The 24399-nt window shown below is 42.2% G+C and overlaps 1 protein-coding gene across 1 annotated transcript in view; it reads right to left on the bottom strand.

Annotated features, from left to right (window-relative positions):
• LOC306825793 (uncharacterized protein) overlaps positions 1 to 24399 on the bottom strand; it is a gene marked incomplete at its 5' end in the record, with an annotated part of 41158 nt that overhangs the window by 5588 nt on the left and 11171 nt on the right. The window contains 3 exons of the mRNA XM_079346749.1: positions 3971 to 4144; positions 5631 to 5804; positions 6413 to 6586. Of these exons, the coding sequence (XP_079202875.1) occupies positions 3971 to 4144; positions 5631 to 5804; positions 6413 to 6586 (522 nt within the window). The remainder of the gene's footprint in view (positions 1 to 3970; positions 4145 to 5630; positions 5805 to 6412; positions 6587 to 24399) is intronic.

The raw sequence follows: 24399 nt of genomic DNA, 5'->3' as shown, positions 1-24399 counted from the left end.
AGTGTGTCCCTAAAATAAGTAGAGAGACTTTGTCATTGTGTTATTGTGGATCATTCAAATGTCAGCTTTCTACAGACATCATCCAAACATTCATCCAGCTGTTCATGTCAATAAAGACACCAACATGTTACTGATCTCAGTCAAGATTACACACCCACTACTCTACTGAGCTACACACACCTGGGACTGTCATTCTAAAACCACACCCCCTACTACTATGTCTATCTCTCTCTCTCTGGTGAGCAGCTGATTTTGGGCGTGTATCATCCTGGAATTAACCAACCAGACTCTGCCACCAACTTTCTCAACCAATCAACCTGCTGCTGTCAAACGCTTAAAACTCTCTCTCTTCCACAGTCATTCTGTTTCTTCAGGCTCACGCTACAATATACGCTCAAATATGCGTGTTCATGTGGGCAGCTGGAGACGCTGCCTCAATCAGATTCAACTCAAAAGGAGAATGTCATCCCCACTCGAATGACCTCAGCCCCACGGGCAATGGCAGCACACGCTGGTGCAGGAAGCTGCCTGATCATCCAAAAAATCGGTGAAATCCGGTAATTACCTCAAAGCTGTATCATTGTCTCCACACTCGCATAAATGTGGTTTCTCAGTGACAGCGCCTCTCACTCACAACACAGTCTGCTTCAAGAATAACAACAAAGTGATTGAGAGACTTGCAACCTACAAATACCTGGGTTTCTTCCTCCAAGAAAATCTCTTTCAAACGTCACATTGAGTGTCTTACGAAGAAACTACAAATGAAAATGTGTTTCTTGTATAGAAATAAATGTTTTTCTTTTGGTGCCAGGAAGAGAATGTTCAAGCGGTTCTTTTACCTGTTATTGACTATGGTGATATTTTATATATGCATGCAAATTCATCATCTTTGAAAATGCTAGATTCTGTATATTATGCAGCATTACGATTTGTTTCAAACACTGGTTTCCAAACTCGTGCTATGGAGAATGTTACTCCATGTGTACTATATGTACAAAGGTCTCATAGAATCTGTCATATAAAATGTATCTGAAATGTCTTAGAATACTACATGCACAGCCTATCGGGTGCTTTGTTTTCCATCATTTCGCTCCCTTTATTCTGTTTCTCACACTCTGTACATGTGGGAAGAGTCACCCAGGCTCTTTCTCACCAGGAGATCTCCTTCTCAGCCTTGGGAGATGGTAAATAGTCATGTAGTGTCTTCTCTCACACTAGGGGAGAGATGGTGCCCTGCCAGGTGGGCAGTGGCTCTATGTGGCGTGATGGGGAAGTGCTCTGTGTATGTTGTTCTCACTATATTGTAATTCAACGGGGTGTGGCTATCCAGCTATTAGGACTTGTGCTCGCGGCTACCGGTTTCTGGCCTCTCCACCCATACCAACCAGCAGCTCACAATCGACCTGCATCACATTGATAAAAGTTGGAGTATAAACAGTAGGCCACGCTCCCGTCAAGGCACATCATTTGGCGCCTAGATAGAAGCACCTTCAACAGACCGATGGACTTGCACAGGAATATGTAATCCTGAAGGAAATCGGAGATTACTAACTTACTATTTAAGCGTAAGGTCTTCCAGCCCCTTCATACTAGTCATGGTCATTTGACCTCATTCAGCAGGTCGCATTACAATCGTGTCTCTTTAACATTAAATTCCAGCCGACGTGTCTGCTCTTAAAGTCAATGCTACACCTTTCATCATATTTCAATGGGCATCCCTAGGTTTTGGGGGGAACTTCACTTTGCATAGGCATGGCAGACTACAATCCATTTACATGATCAGTTAATCGTGATACAAATCGGATGAGTCGGTGGGAATTCTGCACATTATGCAAACTGTCGAGTCAAACGGACGGAAGCAGATGGAAGGAATGAATCCTCACAGCGCGAGTGCACCTGAGGTACTAAGAGAGATGCACACAGACAGCTGGGGAGCAGAGGCAGAGCGACAGGTTAATATGCTGAAACTACAGAGAAAATAGAACCACAAAATTATCTGTGCAAAGTTGATCATCTCCGACAAACCAAAGAGATAGCCGGTAAGTGTTCATGTTTTGGGAAAGACTGTTTTGCTGGCATGGAAACATCTGCAGTGCTGTTGGTTCAGGCAGGCTCTGATATTATTAAGTTTGTTTGATCAGTCATTTATAGCGCGTCTCTTTATTTTTAAAGACAGCTTGTTTGTGCTTTATTGTGGTATTTATTTCATTGAAAAAGTGCTGTTTATAAACTGTTGCTGAAGCACGAGGGGTAAATGACAGACTTAATTAATTGATTAATTGATGACGTTAATAAAGCAGTTTGCTTTACTTTGCACGTGTGATTAAAAACATCAATACAACATTTATTTCCAAACATGTTTTAAAAAGCGGAATAATAAAATGAGTTTAAAATTCAAAACATTTGTTAAAATTCAGGATTAAAATGTTTAAAATATAGAAAAGTATGTTTAAAAAGTGGAACATTAAAATGTGTTTAAACATGTTAAAACTAGTCTTGCATGTTTCATTTAAAATGTTGAAGTTGTGTTGATTTAATGTCATGTTAACATTTTAGTATTTTCTTTTGTTTGTAAGGTTTTTCACCTAAACCAAACCTTAATTGAAGTAGCCGAAGGCTAAACTCATAAACTGAACAAAACTTCAAAATAAAGGAATTGAAAAGGAAAAGTTTGAGTGGAGTCCAGTCCATTGGGTCGAGGATCATTCCCTTTCAAGTTGGGAAGCACGAGGACAAACTTGACACAATTCTATCCTCAGTCAAATCCGTCTCGGCTTCAGTATGGACCACATATTAGTAACCTGTCATTGATTCCAGGTAAACACTTTTTGATGAACTCGACTGTTCTGTCATAAATCGGTCAGGACTATTCAATTGTACACGGCCATCTTAATCATTCAGTCACAATGACAACAAGATTCTCAGTCATCATGGCGGCAGGACTGTCATCCATTGCTATAATTCATGTCTAACACAATGCTAATCATCAACCTTAAAACTAAAAATCTGGATCCTGGTCTTGGATTCCTTCAGACCTGCCTGGATCTGCAAACTTTGTATCAGAAGGTACTTGTGTGCCAAGGATGCTACTAGTAAGGCTAACATGTTTTTTTTTCTGCAGCATCTCAACCAGGTCATCACAGGTTCCTGAGCATCAAGATCCGACTCCTACTTTAATGCATCTTGTATTTCTTTATTTCTACATCATTAGTGATTACTAATGTATTCACAATCATTACTTTATGACTGTATCTTTCTACAGCTATTACTTCCACGCATGTTGCCATGGTAGAACTTAGACAATAAATTCTGAGCTATGCTGCCTCGCTCATGAAGCTCTGGTTAGCTGGCTTGCACTGGCAGATCACATTTCACCAAGGTCAACTAGACTGATCATCTGGCGTAGTGTAAGATCAATCACTAGCCATAGATAAGTCAGGTTCATGGCAATTCAGGTAATTCCTTTTAGAATAGTCACTGCCACATCGGCAGTCAATCCAGGTGTCCTTTACTCTTCAACAACTCGGATGACGCTCTTTCCCTGATTTCCAGTCCTGTATTCGTCCAGAAATCAGCTGATTTGTTGAGCCAAAGATGACTAAATCCCAATCTAATGGTAAGAAAAAACATACAACTGGTGGTGGTGAATTTCATGGTGTTCTAATAAGGTTAAGACTTAAATTTCCTTCTAAATCTTGGGCTCACTATTTCATTGCTCCAGTTGTGTCACAGTCAGGCTGGCCACGTGTGGAGAGAATACATTCAACACGCCGGGCCAGATGGCTATTATGTCAGACCATTTTGGTAAAAATCAGATTTGTTGATGATGCAGATTCAAACAAGAAAATCAACATGAACAGCATTCAATCTAAAACTTCATGGAGGTCAGAAACATGTGAACATGAAAATGTTTCAGCTGACTATCAAACACATGAGATGTAAAACACAAACAGAGAAGAAGTGAACTGACCCCAGAGTCTCCAGTCTACAATTTGGACTCTGCAGAAAATCACTCAGCAGCTTCACTCCTGAATCCTCCAGCTTGTTCCAGCTCAGGTCCAGCTCTCTGAGATGGGAGGGGTTGGACTTCAGAGCTGAGGCCAGAGAAGAACAGCTGATCTCTGACAAACTGCAGTCCATCAAACTGAATAAAGAATAAAAGAAGAGAATAAAAAGAATGATGAATGAGATGATAAGAACATAACTAGGTCCAATCAGTGAGTGTGTCCCTAAAATAAGTAGAGAGACTTTGACATTGTGTTATTGTGGATCATTCAAATGTCAGCTTTCTACAGACATCATCCAAACATTCATCCAGCTGTTCATGTCAATAAAGACACCAACATGTTACTGATCTCAGTCAAGATTACACACCCACTACTCTACTGAGCTACACACACCTGGGACTGTCTGTGTGTGTGTGTGTGTGTGTGTGTGTTTGTGTGTGTGTGTCTGTGTGTGTGTCTGTGTGTGTGTGTGTACTTCATAATCACAGATATGTCAGTTCAGATAATATCGTGTCTTCAGTTTTGAACATTTAATAAAAATCAGAAACTTTCACTTTAAAGACTTCAAGAACTCCATTGAAGAGAACTCCCAAACCCCCCCTGACCATCGACGGTGCTGCTGTGGAGAGAGTGAGCAGCACCAAGTTCCTGGGGGTCCACATCAGTGAGGATCTCTCCTGGACAGCCAACACCACATCACTGGCCAAGAAGTCCCAGCAGTGCCTCTACTTCCTCCGTAAGCTGAAGAGAGCACGAGCATCCTGACCCATCATGTGCTCCTTCTACAGAGGCATCATCGAGAGCATCCTGACCAGCTGCATCACTGTGTGGCTGGGGAGCTGCACTGCTGCCAACCACAAGACCCTGCAGCGAACAGTGAAGGCGGCTGAACGGATCATCGGTGTCCCGCTCCCCTCTCTTCTGGACCTCTACGGCACCCGCCTCACCCGCAAAGCAACTCGCATTGTGAGTGACCCCACCCACCCCTCACACAGCCTCTTCAGCCTCCTGCCATCGGGGAGACGGTACCGCAGCCTGCGGGCCGGCTCTACCAGACTGAGAAACAGCTTCTTCCACCAAGCTGTCAGGAAGCTGAACTCTCTCCCCTCTCTCCCCTCTCTTCCCTCCCCTCTGCCCCCATGAACACTGAACATTGGAACCTCCTCCTGTTTGAACATTGAAACAGAACCCTGGTCACTTATTGCACATTGCACAAGTTTCACTTGTCTTATAATCTTGTTTTATACTCCATTTTATTTAACTTTGTACTTTTTGCACATTTAGGTTTTATTCATGTAAATATTATTTATCTTTTTTACCTTGTTTTATTTTATTTACCGTACCTTTTTTTTTCTTATCTACATTGCACCGTGGGGAAACGTAATTTCAATTTCACTGTATGTCTGACATATTTTGGAATTGACAATGAAGAAAACCTTGAACCTTAAAGTATTTTGTTAAAAATCAGATTTGTTGATGATGCAGATTCAAACAAGAAAATCAACATGAACAGCATTCAATCTAAAACTTCAAGGAGGTCAGAAACATGTGAACATGAAAATGTTTCAGCTGATAATCAAACACATGAGATGTAAAACACAAACAGAGAAGAAGTGAACTGACCTCAAAGTCTCCAGTCTACAGTTTGGACTCTGCAGAAAATCATTCAGCAGCGTCACTCCTGAATCCTGCAGATTGTTGGAGCTCAGGTTCAGATGTCTCAGATGGGAGGGGTTGGACTTCAGAGCTGAGGCCAGAGAAGAACAGCTGATCTCTGACAAACTGCAGCCACTCAATCTGAATAAAGAATAAAAGAAGAGAATAAAAAGAATGATGAATGAGATGATAAGAACATAACTAGGTCCAATCAGTGAGTGTGTCCCTAAAATATGTAGAGAGACTTTGTCATTGTGTTATTGTGGATCATTCAAATGTCAGCTTTCTACAGACATCATCCAAACATTCATCCAGCTGTTCATGTCAATAAAGACACCAACATGTTACTGATCTCAGTCAAGATTACACACCCACTACTCTACTGAGCTACACACACCTGGGACTGTCTGTGTGTGTGTGTGTGTGTGTGTGTGTGTGTGTGTGTGTGTGTGTGTGTGTGTGTGTGTGTGCTTCATAATCAAATATATGTCAGTTCAGAAAATCTTGTGTCTTCAGTTTTGAACATTTAATAAAAATCTGAAACTTTCATTTTAAAAACTTAAAGAACTCCATTTAAAGTATTTTGTTAAAAATCAGATTTGTTGATGCAGATTCAAACAAGAAAATCAACATGAACAGCATTCAATCTAAAACTTCATGGAGGTCAGAAACATGTGAACATGAAAATGTTTCAGCTGATAATCAAACACATGAGATGTAAAACACAAACAGAGAAGAAGTGAACTGACCTCAAAGTCTCCAGTCTACAGTTTGGACTCTGCAGAAAATCACTCAGCAGCTTCACTCCTGAATTCTGCAGATTGTTCTCGTTCAGGTCCAGCTCTCTCAGATGGGAGGGGTTGGACTTCAGAGCTGAGGCCAGAGAAGAACAGCTGATCTCTGACAAACTGCAGCTCCACAAACTGAATAAAGAATAAAAGGAGAATAAAAAGAATGATGAATGAGATGATAAGAACATAACTAGGTCCAATCAGTGAGTGTGTCCCTAAAATAAGTAGAGAGACTTTGTCATTGTGTTATTGTGGATCATTCAAATGTCAGCTTTCTACAGACATCATCCAAACATTCATCCAGCTGTTCATGTCAATAAAGACACCAACATGTTACTGATCTCAGTCAAGATTACACACCCACTACTCTACTGAGCTACACACACCTGGGACTGTGTGTGTGTGTGTGTCTGTGTGTGTGTGTGTGTCTGTGTGTATATCTCTGTGTGTGTGTGTGTGTGTGTGTCTAAAATCAAACATGTTCGATAAAATGTCTATAATTTAAATGTATTCATAATGAAACTCTGACTGTTTAGTAACAAATCTTTAAAAAGGTAACATGATCATGTGTCATTCTTGTTGAGGGTCAGATGCTTCATTTCCTGTTTTCTACTTGAATTGTTTTAGCATCATCATGTGAAGTCTACGTCTATATGGATGAAGGAAAATCTCCTTTATGAACAGAGCAAGTCTGTCTCTTTATCAGCTTCATGGTTCCACCCTTAAACTCTTTTAAAAGAGACAATTCTTTCATTCAGCTGTGATGTTGTTCAATCCTTCCAGAATCCTTTAATGGGTGGTCTTAACCATCACGCCCTGTATGGAATAAGCCCTTATTAACAGCTGCTGCTAGAACACTGACAAACTGAACATGGAAACTTCCAGGGTAGGCTTAGACTACCCTTTAAACCACCTGGGACACATCATAAAGGATGAGGCCTTTCACTGACTTCAGACTGAGGGAGAGAACTTCAGGGAGGAGATTGGTCCACTGCCTCCTCTGACAGCTTATCCTGCATCAAACACCAATGAGAGAGGGACTTGGGCTTATCCCTGACCACTGTGGGAGGCTGCTTTTAAAACACTACAGCCTTATCTAAATGTGTAAGATGTACATTTCCTAGAATTAAAATGACACATATGACCTTTATCACACCAAGCAGATTTTTTTTTTTATAATTCTTTATTTAGGATCATTGCATTTCCAACACACTGTCATTGCAGGTTGCACTCTTTCACAGTCTGATCCATTATTCTTTTTCTTTATTTACTTTTTTTTAATACATCGTATTACAACATTAAACAGAACAAAAAACATGGGGTGTTATATAAAATTATTAACAAAAAAAGGGAAGAAAAGAAGAGGAAAAACCAAACCAAACCCAAAAAAAACCAGAAACACAGTTTAATAGGTTTCTCCCTCCCTCCCCTTCCCTTCAAACATGGGCAGGGCATCTTGGGGAAATATACATTTTCCACGTCTTCCAAATTTCCTCAAATTTACAGTCCTAGAGCCTCAAAGAGAAAGTAATTCTCTCCATTACATATATTTCATATATAATGTCATACTCCCCCTTGAACTGCTACCTTATCGTGGTGGGGGAGTTTGAGCACACGAATGACCCTAGGAGCTATGTTGTCGGGGGCTTTGAGCCCCCAGCAGGGTCACCCAAGGCAAACAGGTCCTAGGCGACGGGTCAGACTAAATGCAGTTCATAAAACCCCTATGAAGAAAAACATAAATAGGACCGTGACGTCGCCCGGCATGGCGGAGCCGGGGCCCCACCCTGGAGCCAGGCCTGGGGTTGGGGCCCGCAGGAGAGGCCGGGTTCAGCCCGAAAGGACGACGCGGGCCCGTCCTCCTGTGGACCCACCATCCACAGAGGAAGCCGTAGGGGTCGCGTGCAGTGTGGATCGGGCGGCAGTCGACGGCGGGGGCCTCGGCGACCCGATCCCCGGACGCAGCTTCTGGCGTTTGGGACGTGGAACGTCACCTCACTGGGGGGGAAGGAGCCTGAGCTTTTGCAGGAGGTTGAGAGGTACCGGCTAGATATAGTCGGGCTCACCTCCACACACTGCTTGGGCTCTGGAACCCAGCTCCTTGAAAGGGGCTGGACTCTCTACTTCTCTGGAGTTGCCCGCGGTGAGAGGCGGCGGGCTGGTGTGGGCTTGCTCATAGCCCCATAGCTCAGCCGCCAGGTGTTGGAGTTCACCCCGGTGAACGAGAGGGTCGTGTCCCTACGCCTTCGGGTAGGGGACAGGTCTCTAACAGTCGTTTCGGCCTACGGCCCGAACGGCAGTGCGGAGTACCCAGCCTTCTTGGAGTCCCTGGGAGGGGTGCTGGACAGTGCTTCGACTGGGGACTCCATTGTTCTACTGGGGGACTTCAATGCTCACGTGGGCAGCAACAGTGAGATCTGGAGTGGGGTGATTGGGAGGAACGGCCTCCCTGATCTGAACCAGAGTGGTGTTCTGTTATTGGACTTCTTTTTTTTATGACCCAACAATTTATTGTTTTCAAACATATTACAACAACACAACACTGGACAATACAACAATGCCCAGCAAGGGCAACATTATCAGAACAAAATAAAGGGACAAAAACATAAAATATAAAGACATTGTTCAAATAAAGGAATAAAATAGAGTGGTTAAGAAAAATACAGTAAATTAAATCACACCCAAACGAAAAAAAACAACAAAAAAACAACAAAAAACAAACAAGACTCCTCGACTAAAACCTGCATACTTCAAATAAAACTGCATGGAAGTGATAAGTTGTCCACCTTTTAGAGCAAATACCATTTCTATAGGATTTACAGCCTACATCACCAAACAAGGAATGACCAGCCTTTTAGGCTTGGAGTATAAAGTGAAAATGTCCAGGAAAAGGTCAAGATCCTGCGATAACGTTACTATATTTTCCCCATTTAGCGCTGTACAAGTCTAGTCGATCTATCAGCCTATATGTCAATTCTTCAAAAGCTGCCACTGCACCTAATTGAGTGAACCAAAGGCTGGACGGAGGGAGATCGGCCGCCTTCCATTCTCTAACCAGCAGCTTCCGGCCCAACATAATGGCTGTATGAATCCATCCCGCTTGAGAATAGCAGATCCCACTCAAAGGAGCAGAGTCCCCCAGTATATACAGACTAGGCAGAAATGGAATATCCTGATCCACAACTAATTTAATGTTTTCATGGATTGCCGTCCACCATCTCTGAGCTTCGGGGCAGGAACAAACTATATGGATAAGGGTGCCTGGGGCCTCTCCACATCTCCAGCATGCTGGGTCATCTCTTAACCCCGCCCTATGTAATTTTGCGGGGGTCCAATAGACTCTATTTAGAATTTTGAATTGTATTAACCTGGTCCTAATCTCCCGAGAGGATTTTTTAGGATTTTGCAGAATAGCATGCCATTCATCTTCACTAAATGACTTATTGAGGTCAGTCTCCCATGTCTGTCTAAGGCTCGCTGTGTGGTCCCCCAACTCGTCCAGCAAAGCAGAGTAGTAACTCGAAGCTTCCTTTCCCTAACCAAAGACAGAGAGTATTTCCTTAAGCACATCAGTTACCGAGAGAACCAACCGAGGGTCGGGAACAGCTTGGTTGAGTAAGTGCCTCATTTGGAGGTAGTGCCAGAATTGATTCTGAGATAAACCGTAATGTTCCTTCAGAGTAGAAAAGGACTTAAGCACAAAACCATCATACATATCCCCTAAAGTCACGATACCTTTCTCAGCCCATATTTTCCAGTAAAAGGGTTTTTTACCTATGGTGAGCTTAGGGTTAAGCCAAAGCCATGCTGAAGGAAATAAATGAGGATGTGACTTGTAAAATGCGGACACTTTTTTCCATATTCTCTGCAAATGAGCAATAATGGGATGAGTTTTAACCTCCGGGGGTAGCTGGGCAAAAATCAACAGCAAAGGGGGCAAAGTGCCAATAAGGAAACTCTCCATCGAGAGCCAAGGTGGAGCCCTTTCTGGTGGAAGTGACCAGTGGGCCAAATGCCTGAGGCTGAAGGCGTAGTGATATAGTAGCAGATTTGGAAAGCCAATACCACCTCTGTCCACTGGTCTCTGCAGCTTCTTTAAGCTAATTCTTGGGCGGCGGTTTCCCCATAGAAATTTCTTACACAGTACATCAAATTGTTTAAAATATCTCAGTGGGATATCCAATGGGAGGGCTTGAAGCAGGTACTGGAACTTAGGGATGCTAATCATCTTGATAACATTACTCTTCCCCCACAGAGAGAGGTAAAGAGGGGTCCATCTTTCAATGTCTGCTCTGAGCCTATTAAGACAGGGTTCAAAGTTGACCTGAACCAAGGAACTAAGATCAGGAGGGAAAATGATCCCCAAGTAAGTGATGCCCTTAGAAGGCCACTGAAAGCTTCCCGGTTGAAAATACGTTCTGGGGCAATAAGATGTCAGAGGGAGGGCCTCCGATTTCCTCCAATTTACTTTATATCCTGAAACTCTGGAAAATGACGTCACTATATCTAGGAGCGCAGGCATAGAGCGATCAGGTTGCTTAACAAACAGCAAGATATCATCCGCGTACAGCATTAACTTGTGTGATACTTGGCCAATCTGAACGCCTGGAAAGAGAGGACACCGGCGAATAGCTTGAGAGAGGGGTTCGAGTATTAGCGCAAAGAGAAGGGGGGATAAGGGACACCCCTGTCTTGTTCCTCTCTGTAAGTCAAATTGTGCCGATATTTTCCCATTTGTCATGACTGCTGCCCGTGGGTTTGAATATAATAATCTAACCCAGGAGATGAATCTCTCACCAAAGCCGAAGGCCTTCAAAGTGCTGAACAGGAAAGGCCACTCGACCCTGTCGAAGGCCTTCTCAGCGTCGAGCGAGATTGCCGCAGCAGGGGAATCATCATTTCTGGAAGCCCACATGACATTAATAAAGCGCCTTATGTTATCCGAGAAACTCCGTGAACGGATGAATCCCATTTGATCCGGGTGTATAATACTATTTATAATTTTGTCCAGCCTATTTGCCAGAATCTTTGCAAGAATCTTACGATCTTGCCCAATTAAAGATATGGGTCTATAACTCTTACTGTCTGTAGGATCCTTATCTTTCTTCAAGATCAAGGTTATCAGAGCCTCATTCAGTGTTGGGGGTAAGACGCCGACTTCAAGTGATTCGACATACATGTCTAGAAGAAGGGGCGAGAGCTCCTTCGCATATGCTTTAAAAAATTTGGCTGTAAAGCCATCCAAACCTGGAGCCCTTGTTGTTCGGTAACTTTCGAATGACCTCCACAATTTCGTCTAAAGTAATGGGGTCCTCCAATACTTTCATTTGCTCCTCTGAAATGGAGGGAAGATGCAAATCTGCCAAGAATGAATGAATTTCTTCATTGTCAGCCACTAACTCAGTTGTGTATAAACTCTTATAATAAGATTTAAAAGTGTCGTTAATTGCCTTACTGTCAGAGTGGAGCTGACCATTGAAGTCCTTTATAGCAGGGATCATACATGCCAGTTCCTTAAGTTTAATATATCTGGCCAGCATCTTCCCAGCCTTATCCCCCTCCTCAAACTGTTTGTGACGGGCTCTAAAAAGAGAAAATTCAACCTTCTTGGATTCAATCGAATTGTATTCATATTTCAATCTAGAAAGTAAAGTTAAGTTGGAAGATGACATATCTAACTTAAAGTTGTCCTCAGCCTTTTTAATTTTCTCTTCTAAGTCTATTTGTATACATCTAGTTGCCCTCTTCTTTCTGGATGCGTGTTGTATGATGTGGCCTCTAAGAACTGCCTTTAGGGTCTCCCACAGTATTCCTGCTGATGGGGAACTTGGGGAATTATCCTCTATGAAGTGGATTATCTCATCCCTAAGTAACTCTTTAAAGACAGGCTCTAACAATAAACTTGAGTTAAGTCTCCACCTCGGAGTTCTGTGTGTCTTGGTGAAAGGCGTAATTTTCAAGTCAACGTGGGCATGGTCAGATACCAAAATGCTTCCTATAGTGCATGAAGTAGCAGATGAAACAATGCTACGTGATATAAAGAAATAGTCAAGTCTGGAAAATATGTTATGTGGGTGTGAATAAAATGTGTAATCTTTTGCCATAGGGTTAAGTAATCTCCAAATATCCAATGCTCCAAGGCCCTCACACAGCTCCCCTAGCACATTAATCAAACGAGTTTGTGGCCGTGGTGGTTTACGGTCCAATATAGGATCCATAACTTGATTGAAATCCCCACCCGTAATGATAGGGAAGAATTCTGGGTCATTGATACAGGGTGCATAAACACAAGCGAGGATCACAGTTTGTCCTTGTATCTCAGCTAGAACTGAAATAAACCTCCCAGCAGTGTCAGTAGATTCCCTAATGTATTTAAATGGTAGACGCTTATTCACTAGAATTGCCACCCCTCTGCTGTTACTCGTCCCCCCTGATGCATATACTTTACCAACCCACCCAGCGCACAATGTGTCTCTTGTAAGAACGCAATATCACATCCTTTAGATTTCAAGAAGGACAAACATTTGCTCCTTTTTGTAGGATGGTTCAAGCCTTTAGTGTTTAAGGTGATAAGGCACAACTCTCTGCTGCTACAAGAGAACTTGGTATCCAAAGACATAAAAAACGTTCAAGGCACCACAAGGCAGACTACTAACCATGATAGAAACTGTAAAGTTGCAGTGTAAATTAAATCTAAAATGAAACACAAAAAAAGAAAATACACAAATCGAACAGTAACTAAGGTACCAACACCGGGCACCGCCAACAGGCATAAAAAAAACAAACAAGTAGGTCCGTAAACGCAACTGCGAAGAGATTACCTACCATAAAGGCCCCACCCACTCCGTGCATGGGTAAACCAGATCAGAGACAGAGATCAAGGTCCTAAACCACCTAATCCTAACCGAACTGCAGGAATGTCTGCGCTTGTTGAAAATATACATACATGCACGTTTCGCTTATCCACAGAAGTGTAGGAGTTTTGACATAGGTGATGGAAAGTTTGAACTAAGGAACAGCTGTCACAACTCCAGAAAGAAATGCATCGGGCTCCGTACATGTCCATGATACAATAGGATATAAGCACTAGAGAGAACCGCACAAGAGCTAAAGACACACCACTGTGCCTGCATCAGTTAACCAAACAACATGAAACATAAATATACCCAGAAACAACGGGTTAGTAGAAAGGTACTGTAATAAACTGATTTTAGCTTAGTATTACACCAATCTATTACCTCAGTGAACTAAAAAAAAAGAAAAATGAAGTGAATATTCAGTTTTCTGACCATACAGAAATGCCCATACCTGTGTTCTGTGGAAAGGCTCATGTCGCAAAAAAAGAGTGAAATAGCGTAGATACCTCACGAACAGGCAAGTCCATAGGAAAAAAAAGGTCCGACAGGTGTACACATTGGGGTTTCAGTCTCTCTACGTCCTCAGCACCGTGCAACAGTTGTTCTCCAGGCGTACAGTCCCTTCTTTACTCCAAAAAATGGAAATCCGATACAAATGTAACCACATCCATCACCATATAAACAAAACTCAGACGTAGCCGTTCCCTTAAGTCCGCCTACAGGTTTTTAATGTAAGCAGCAGCTTTAGCGTGGTCGTCAAAACGTACACGTCCCCCAGCCTTCGTGTAGACAACAAGCGTAGCAGGAAGAGTCAAGGAAAACTTGATCCCTCGTTCGTGCAGCATTTTTTTGCATTGATGAAAACACCTACGTTTGTCCTCCACCATCTTAGAGTAATCCGGGAAGAACATAATATGATGGCCTTTCCAAGTAACTTTCCCCTTGTCCCGCGCCGCATTCCTGATCTTTTCTTTATCTGCATGCCTCAAGAAGCACACGATAAAATGACGTGGAGGTTTCCCATCGGGACGGGGTTGTGCTGCAGACCTGTGTGCTCGCTCTATCTCAAGGCTACCAATAAACTCCATTTCCAAAATGTCAGGGAGCACCGTTGCTAGAGACCCCGCTGCGTCACGACCCTCACATGCCTCAGGAAAGCCGGCAATACGGAGGTTGTTCCTCCTGCTGCGGTTTTCTAAATCATCCAGTTTCTGTCGGAGAGCTTCAACTTCACCCCGAGCAGCGGGCGGGTTGGCTTTCCATTCTTTATCTGTGTCCTCCAAAAAATCCAGCCGGCTCTCAACACTAATTAGGCGTCCAGCTAGCTCGCCGATTTTTCCCTCGGTGGAAGCCGTGGTTGCTCGTATTTCATCCAGTTTCTTATCATGCTCGTCCGACATCTTCTGTAGTAAGTTGTAAATCTTTGAAATGTCCGCCGCCATGCTATCAGTGCAACCACTCTCCGGGCTCGTCTGCTCGGGACCTAGCTTCTCTACATTAGCATCCGAGCAAGCTTTGCCCGTATTCGAGGTTTTAGTGGACGTAGTCCCCTTTTTTTCACCTTTAGTACCGGTTGGAGCCATGGAATAACTAACTCTTCGGTTAAAAATAAAACCCGATCTTTGTAGGGTTAATAAAATTGTATTATCACGGAATAGGGTGAGCGGCCAAAACTTCAGGCAGCCATTCCTCTGCGTGCGTCACGTGACTCCCCCTGTTATTGGACTTCTGTGCTAGTCACAGTCTGTCTATAACAAACACCATGTTCGAGCACAAGGATGTTCATAAGTGCACGTGGCACCAGGACTCCCTAGGCCGGAGGTCGATGATAGACTTTGTGGTCGTGTCATCTGACCTCCAGCCGTGTGTCTCGGACACTCGGGTGAAGAGAGGGGCTGAGCTGTCAACTGATCACCACCTGGTGGTGAGTTGGATGCGCTGGCAGGGGAGGAAGCCGGTCAGACTCGGCAGGCCCAAACGTGTAGTGAGGGTCTGCTGGGAACGTCTGGCTGAACCCTCTGTTAGCGAGGTCTTCAACTCCCACCTCCGGACGAATTTTTCAAAGATCCCGGGGGAGGCTGGGTGCATTGAGTCCGAGTGGACCATGTTCTCCACCTCCATTGTCAAAGCAGCTGCTCTGAGTTGTGGTCGCAGGGTCTCTGGTGCTAGCGCATAGGACTCCTGAGGCAGCTGACGGGTACCGGCAGGCCAGGCGTTCTGCAGCCCGGGCGGTCGTAGAGGCAAAAACTCGGGCCTGGGAGGAGTTCAGGGAGGCCATGGAGGAGGACTTTCGGTCGGCCTCGAGGAAATTCTGGCAAACCTATCTGGCAAAAGATAGAAGTCCAAAAAAAAGCTCGACCCAATTGAAAGCTATTTTTGTCCCAAATATAGTTTCTAATTCGGAATGAAACTTGCGCCAAAAAGAGTGTACCTTTGGACAGTCCCAAAACACGTGATAGTGATTAGCATCCTAAGAGCCACATTTCCTCCAGCAGCTGGTGGTTCCTGAATAATGAGATGATTGAGCAGGGGTAATAAAATATCTGCAAAGAGTCTTCCAGCTAAATGTCCTCCAGAGAAGTGAGCTTGAGATTTTCCATTGAGCTTCACAATATTCAGTCCATACTTCCCCTGGGATGCACTTATTACTCTCCTTTTCCCATTTCTGTTTGATGTGCTGTCTACTGTTTTGATACCCTGGAGCCCCTTGTAAAGTCTTGATATTACTTTAAGCCCTGAGTCGTCCTTATATGCACTAATAAAGATTTTCAGTAGGTCATTTTCAAAAGCAGCTCCATTTTTTGTCATGGAACTGTTTATGTGATGGCGTATCTGCAAAAATCTAAAAAAAATCAGTATTTTTAAACCATGTAATCTTTTAAGTGTCTGAAAATCATTCATTTTGCCCCGGTCAAAGAAAGTACAATATGATGAGAGACCCCGATGTGCCCATCCCTTATAACTTACGTCCAACTTGTTTGGGGTGAAGTCTATATCATGAGAGCACCACTTAAGAATTTTTATCTCTTCCAATAAATTATTTTTAGTGATAACATTTAACCAAATCTTCAGAGGTAAGTTGATCCAATTATTACCTAATTCGACTAAGTTTTTAATTAATCTTTTATCTCCTAACCTCGCCTGAATAGGAACCACTCCGGACACATTCTCTTCAGTTTCTTTCCATCTGGCTTGGTAGTCAGAGTTGCACCAACAATAGAGGATCTTTAGCTGGGCGGCTTTATAATAGTCCTTAAGACAGGGGAGTGCAAGTCCACCCCTCTTCTTTGTCAGCTGAAGAATTTGAAATTTTATCCTAGGTTTTCTTCCATGCCAGATGTATCGTGATATTAATTTATCCCATTCATTAAATTGTTTGTCAGTTATTTCAATTGGGAGAGTTTGAAATAAATACAAGATTCTCTGCAAAATATTCATCTTTACTGACTCAATTCTCGACTCAAAGATTAGTATCGGTATCAAATTCCATCTTGTTATGTCCTCCTTTAATTTTTGACTTAATTGAATAAAGTTTAAAGCATATAAGTTTGTAAGGTCTTTTGGTATGTTAACCCCCAGGTATCTTATGTGGTCTTGGTCCCACTTTAGTATTATTTAGATAATAGATTTTATGGTCTGGCTCGGCATGAATTGAAAACTTAGCACTTGAGTCTTTTTAATATTTAAACTGTAGCCTGAGACAGTGCCAAAATCATCCAAAAAGGACAACAATTTCAAAATTGAGCTCTCTGGGTTTGTCAAATAAATTAAAACGTCATCCGCAAATAATGAGATTTTATGTTCCTGATTGGACATTTTTATACCTACAATCTTATTGTCCTGTACGATCCCCTGTCTCAACGCTTCAATAAACATTGCAAAGAGTAGTGGACTAATTGGGCAGCCCTGTCTAGTCCGCACCAAGCAGATTTAAGAACATGTAAAACTCCCTCTCACATGTGTGCTGTCATGGCTGTGGTGAGACAGGAACACTGATCCATCTGTTGTGATCTTCTGTGAGGAGTTCCTCAGGTTATCTTAAGACTGTCTTTTATTCTGAAAGTCCAAATAGCATTCTGTCTGATAGTCTGCCTTCTTGGCACCAGAGTATAAACATACAGTAAGTAATGGTGATGATGTGCTGATAATGACAATCATTCATGTGACTGTTCATCTGTCATGTTTGATGCAGGGTTCCCACTCTTTCCCTGAAATCATTTTCCAGGACTTTTCCAGGACGTTTTCAGCCACTAAAGACTCAAGTTATCATGTCGTACACATTCCCCCGTCCCCCTCTTTCTCTGGAAGTGTTCTTTATTGCAGTTTTTAACTTGCATTTAACCAGATTCTTTCTCAGTTTTATCTTTGAAAAATAATTATGACAAATGTATCTTAGAATAATACAAACACACCCACAGATTACAGCACTTCATCGGCATGACACACTGGAGTTAAAATGTTCAACGAGGCAATTCCTAACTCAACCCGCTCTTTTCTCTTACTGGTACTTTCTCTGGTGCACTACGATTAAAAATGTTTGTATATTTTCAATAAATCGCTGAAAAGCAATTTCTTTTGTTTCATTTCAGTTTACTCTGCAGCTCAGTTATTTTCTTCCATCCACTCATTTTTGAATTTGCATGTCTCTGACATAGTTACTCCTGTAAAAAGAGGACAACACACGTTTGAAACAGTCTATTTCTGTCCATTTTAGCTGTTTAATCAACCTGTCAAGCCCGCTGAATTACATGTGATTTAAAAGTTATGAAATGAAGCTAATTTGACTGATTGATAGCTGTAATGCTAATTTAGCAACATTAAAGCACATTCATTTATGCTAACAACAGTGGAAAAAAGACATTTCAAAAGTGTGGGTGCTCTCGGATGTCACCCTGCCCACCTGCTGCGGTTAATAATTTACAGTATTTAATACTCGTGTGGACCACCTCGTCAGCGACGCTCAGGGTCCTAAATAAACTTTTTGACTCCACTAAACAAGTTCTTTCTTGACTTATCTTTGACAACATGAGACCCTTCATATAATCATCCTGCTCATTATTAGACGGGTGTGTATCTGCCTACACCTGCTGCACGTGCATTCAGCGTGCACTATACCTGCAGTGTTTATCGACATCCTGACGTACTACGGTGAGCGTATTGCATCACTTCCTGTTTTGTCTCACTCTATCGCTACTACCGATCGATAGAGCTAAAGCTAGATTGTTTATCCTGTGTATTTTCTTACATTTGTCTCCATTCACTGCACACTTTGAGTAATCGAAATTATCACCAAGCACCCCTGCTAGCCATCTATAGATCTTTTGTTTGCGTTAAACTACGTACTCTCAGGCTAACTTAGCAGTTAGCTTCTCCTACGATGGCTTCGTTCCCTGTCTCTCCCTCTCCTGCTCTCTCTTGTTCCGTGTGCCAGATGTCTAGTTACTCCTCGTCCTCCTTTACTGATAAAGGTATCTGTATTAAATGTAGTTTATTTATAGCTTTGGAGGCGAGGGTGTCTGAGTTAGAGAGCAGGCTCCGCACCTTTGAGTCAGAGTCACAGCCATCTTATGCAGCAGCAGTAGTTAGCCAGCCTTCTGTAGCCGGTGCGGGCCGACATAGTGTTAAATCTCCCCCGGTAGCTCCCGAGCAGCCGGGAGGCAGTGGCTGGGTTACTGTCCGAGGGAGGCATAGTCACAAAACGAGGCTCACAGCTCCCCACCAACCACTTCATGTTTCAAATTCATTTTCCCCACTCAGCGAAGCACCCACTGAGACAAAAACTCTGATAATTGGAGACTCCATAGTCAGAAACGTGAAGTTAGCGAAGTCAGCGGGCATAGTTAGGTGTATACCCGGGGCCAGAGCGGGCGACATCATGGCTCACTTAAAGCTGCTGACAAAGGCTAAATGTAGATTTGATAAAATTGTAATTCATGTCGGCACAAATGACTCCCGACTTCGCCAGTCGGAAATTACTAAGGTTAATGTGGAGTTGGTGTGTAGTTTTGCAAAGACGATGTCGGACTCCGTAGTTTTCTCTGGTCCTCTCCCTAATTTGACCAGTGATGACATGTATAGCCGCATGTCTTCATTCAACCGCTGGCTATCGAGGTGGTGTCCAGCAAACGATGTGGGCTTCATAGATAACTGGCAGTCCTTCTGGGGAAAGCCTGGTCTGCTAGCTAGAGATGGCATCCATCCTACTCTGGTTGGTGCAGCTCTATTATCTAGAAACGTAGCAGAGTTTATTAGTCCCAAACCCTGACAACTCATCAGAGTTCAGACCAGGATGCAGAGCTGCAGTCTTACACACTTCTCTGCGCTTCCTTTAGATCTGTTTACCTGCCACTATAGCTGTCCTTGTGACTGTAAATCAAACTGTAACTCAGTTAGATCTTCTTATAGCTGTAACCCTACTTATACTATAGATACTGTGTCTGTTCTCCGCCCCAGACCTGTCATCGGCAATTTCAGCCTCAATAAAAGAGGTGTAAATCATAAAAATTTAGTCAAAATCAAAACTACAAATATGACTTCGCAAAAAAAATCTAACAATTAAATGCGGCTTCCTAAACATTAGATCCCTAGCATCTAAATCTCTCCTGGTAAATGAGCTAATATCAGAGAATCATATTGATCTACTTTGCTTAACTGAAACCTGGCTTTCTCAGGATGATTATGTTAGTTTAAATGAATCCACCCCTCCCAGTCATTTGAATGCTCATATAGCTCGAGACACTGGTCGAGGTGGTGGAGTAGCAGCTATTTTTAATTCTGGTCTTATAATTAATCCTCGACCAAAGCTGAATTATACCTCTTTTGAAAGTCTTGCACTCAGTCTTTCACATCCAGTCTCTAGAACTTTTCAGCCAGTTGTAATTGTTATAGTTTACCGCCCTCCCGGCCCATATTCAGAATTTCTATCTGAATTTGCAGAATTTCTATCACACATAGTTCTTAGCAGTGGTAGAATAATTGTTGTAGGTGATTTCAATATCCATGTGGATGTTGTTAATGACAGTCTTAGCACGACTTTCATGTCCCTATTGGACTCTATCGGCTTCACCCAGGGTGTAAACAAACCTACTCATCGATTTAACCACACTCTGGATCTTGTTTTAGCTTATGGTATTGAAGTTAATAGTTTGTCGGTTTTCCTGGAAAATTCTCTGATATCAGACCATTTCCTAGTAACTTTTGATTTCTTTTTACCAACCTTAACTCCTCTTAATAAAAAAGTGCTCTCTATAAATTTAAATGATAATGCTGTAGCTAAATTTAAGGAAGCTATTTCAGCTGCCTTTGTTTCTGTTCCATCCCCTAACCTAGTTGAAAACTCCTATAATCACTTTAGTCCCTCTCAGTTAGATCAGTTTGTAGATAGTGCGATGGATTCACTTAGAGTTACTCTGGATTCAATCGCCCCCCTAAAACAGAAGCCAATCAAACGACAAAGATCAGCTCCATGGTACAACTTAGAAACCCGTACTCTAAAACTAACGTCACGTAAATGTGAAAGAATTTGGCGCTCCACCAAAACGATAGAATCTCGTTTAATTTGGCAAGATAGTCATAATAGATATATGAAAGCTCTACGGCAGTCCCGCACTGCCTATTACTCGTCTGTTATCGAAGAAAATAAAAACAACCCTAGATACCTCTTCAGCACAGTAGCCAGGCTGACAGAGAGTCATAGTTTATTTGAGCCATCTATTCCTTTAGCCCTTAGCAGTAATGATTTTATGAGCTTTTTTAATGATAAAATTCTAAACATTAGAGACAAAATTAGCAACTCACTACCTTTACTTAGTGCAGATTCCTCCTATATTTTCGATTCGGCAGAAACAGTTCCAAATTCTGATACTAACCTCGACTGTTTTTTTCCAATTAACCTCGCAGAACTAAATTCGATTATTTCTGCGTCTAAACCGTCAACTTGTCTTTTAGATCCAATCCCAACCAAGTTGTTTAAAGAAGTCTTTCCCTTAGTTAGCAGCTCCATACTAGATATGATCAATTTATCTTTAGCAGCAGGTTATGTACCCCAGTCATTTAAAGTAGCTGTAATTAAACCGCTCCTTAAAAAGCCTACTCTTGATTCAGGAACTCTAGCTAACTATAGACCAAAATCTAACCTTCCTTTTATCTCCAAGATCTTAGAGAAAGTGGTAGCTAATCAGTTGTGTGATTTTCTCCACAACAACAGCTTGTTTGAGGAGTTCCAGTCGGGATTTAGAGTTTACCATAGCACTGAGACTGAGTAACAAATGATCTTCTGTTAGCCTCAGACAGGGGACTTCTATCTGTGCTTGTCCTGTTAGATCTTAGTGCTGCTTTTGATACAATTGACCATCAGATTCTGTTACAGAGACTAGAACAATTGCTTGGAGTTACAGGGACTGCTTTAAGTTGGTTTAGATCCTATTTATCAGACAGATCTCAGTTTGTGCATGTTCATGATGAGTCCTCTATGCACACCAAAGTTAGCCATGGAGTGCCTCAAGGATCAGTGCTTGGTCCGATTCTATTTACATTATATATGCTTCCTCTAGGTAGTATTATGAGAAAACACTCCATGAACTTTCATTGCTATGCAGACGATACTCAGCTCTCCAAAGCAATGAAGCCAGATGACACCAACCAGCTTCGTAAACTAGAAGCCTGCCTCAAGGACATTAGGTCCTGGATGACCAGAAACTTCTTACTGCTTAACTCAGACAAAACTGAAGTTATAGTGATTGGACCTAAGAACCTTAGAGAGACTTTCTCTGCCGATATGACGGCCCTTAGTAGTATTAGTGTAGCCTCTAGTACCACTGTTAGGAACCTAGGAGTTCTATTTGATCAGGATATGTCCTTTGATTCCTACATTAAACAAATTTCAAGGACAGCTTATTTTCACCTTCGTAATATCTCTAAGATCAGACAGATCCTGTCACAAAATGATGCTGAAAAATTAGTTCATGCATTTGTTACCTCCAGGTTGGATTATTGTAATTCTATTTTAGCAGGGTGCTATGGTAAATCTCTAAAGACCCTTCAACTCGTCCAAAACGCTGCAGCTCGTGTTCTGACTAGAACTAGGAAAAGGGACCACATGACTCCTGTATTGGCTTCTCTCCATTGGCTCCCTATAAAATCTAGAATAGAATTTAAAATCCTTCTGCTCACCTACAAAGCTCTAAACAGTCAGGCACCATCGTATCTTAAAGAGTTAATTGTACCGTACTATCCGACAAGAACATTACGTTCCCAGAATGCAGGCCTGCTCGTGGTGCCTACAGTCTCTAAAAGTACTATGGGAGGTAGATCCTTCAGTTATCAGGCACCGCTCCTTTGGAATCGTCTACCAGTCGGGGTCCGGGAGGCAGACACATTAGGTACTTTTAAGAATAGACTTAAAACTTTTCTTTTTGATAAATCTTAAAGTTAGGGCTGGCTTAGGACCAGCTCATAGTTATGCTGCTATAGGCCTAGACTACCGGGGGAACTGGCACCAGGATCTCTTATCTCTCTTTCCCTCTTTCTCTCCCAGCTTTCTTGTCTTATAGTAATAAGACATGTCTATAGTGACAAGCAGTAGCTTGTCACTATCTTTGTATTCTAACCTCTCCTTTTGAGCTCTCTTAGGTTCCTTGAGTTCTCTTAGGTTCCTTGGGACTGTTGGTGAGGATGGCCTGCCCAAACAACCCCCCCCCCCCCGAGGATGGCCACATTCTTCCAGTTAAATTCCCTCCAGATCCTGGAGCTAGTGGACGTGCACTGCGTTTTACAAATATTAAACCACTCTTCCTCTGTTATTTGTTCTTTTAGTTCCTTTTCCCATTTTTCTTTGATATAAAGGGAGGAAGATTTTCTACATGACATCAAACTTTTATAAAGGACTGAGATTACTCTGCATTTTTTACCTTCATAAGCTCTCCGAAATACCTCAACAACTTCATTATCAGTATCAGTTTTTATCTCTTTCTCAAAAAAATAATCCTTTATTTGTAGGTAGCGATATTGTTCATGTTTATCTAATCCAAATTTATCCCTCAACTTCTCAAAACTCTGCATCCTACCCCGTTCAACCATTGTACACATTGCTGTGATCCCTTTTCTTGCCCATTGTTTAAACCCTTTATCATTTACCCCAGGTATAAATCTATCATCAAATGCAAACCAACTCAAAATTCTTATCTCTTTCTCCAGTTTATACCTTTCAACAACGGTATTCCATGTTTCAATTGTGTTTTTGGTTATTGCATTCAATTGGTTACCTATTTTTTCCCAGTAGGCCTTTATATGCTATCAAGTTTCGCAATTCAACGTCCGCCTGCCCTATTTCTATACTTTTCCATCTTGAGAAATATTCATTGTTACACCAACATATCAAGGGTCTGATTTGTGCTCCTTGAAGTACTCCTCAAGGCTTGGCAGAGCCAGTCCTCCCCTGTCTTTAGGGAGCTGCAGAGTTTTGTATCTGGTCCTAGGTTTCTTTCCTCCCCATATGAATCTTGATATCCACCTGTCCCATTCAGTAAATTGCTTTGCTGGAATCTTAACTGGCAGAGACTGAAACAAGTATAAGAGTCTCGGTAGAACATTTATCTTAATTATTTCTATCCTTGAGCTAAAGTCTAAAATAAAAGCAGACCATCTCTCCAAGTCGCTCCGAATTTCCTGATTTATTTTAGTGTAGTTCGCATCATATAGTTTGTCTATTCCTTTTGTAACATTTACTCCCAAGTATTTTATTGATTTGGCATTCCAATTAAGTTTATATATATCCTTCATCTCTTGAGTCGGGGAGTAGTTTATTGACAGGGTCTGTGTTTTCGTGACATTAATTTTGTAACCTGAATATTTTCCATAATTCTCTAGTAGGCTAATAAGTTTTGGGAAGCTTTCGTTGGGTTGTTTTAAAAAAATCAATATGTCATCCGCGAATAATCCTATCTCCTTTCCTATTTTCACCCCTTTAATTTCTTCCTCCTCCCTAATCATTTGGGCTAATGGTTCAATAAATAATGCGAATAGACTTGGAGAGAGGCTGCACCCCTGCCTTGTCCCTCTTTCCAGAGTGAAACTTTTTGTCAAACTACC

This window comes from Symphodus melops (assembly GCF_947650265.1).
Source record: "Symphodus melops genome assembly, chromosome: 6".
Taxonomy (NCBI): Eukaryota; Metazoa; Chordata; class Actinopteri; order Labriformes; family Labridae; genus Symphodus; species Symphodus melops.
The sequence above is the reverse complement of the archived record's forward strand: the minus strand, read 5'-3'. Positions and strand labels throughout refer to the sequence as shown.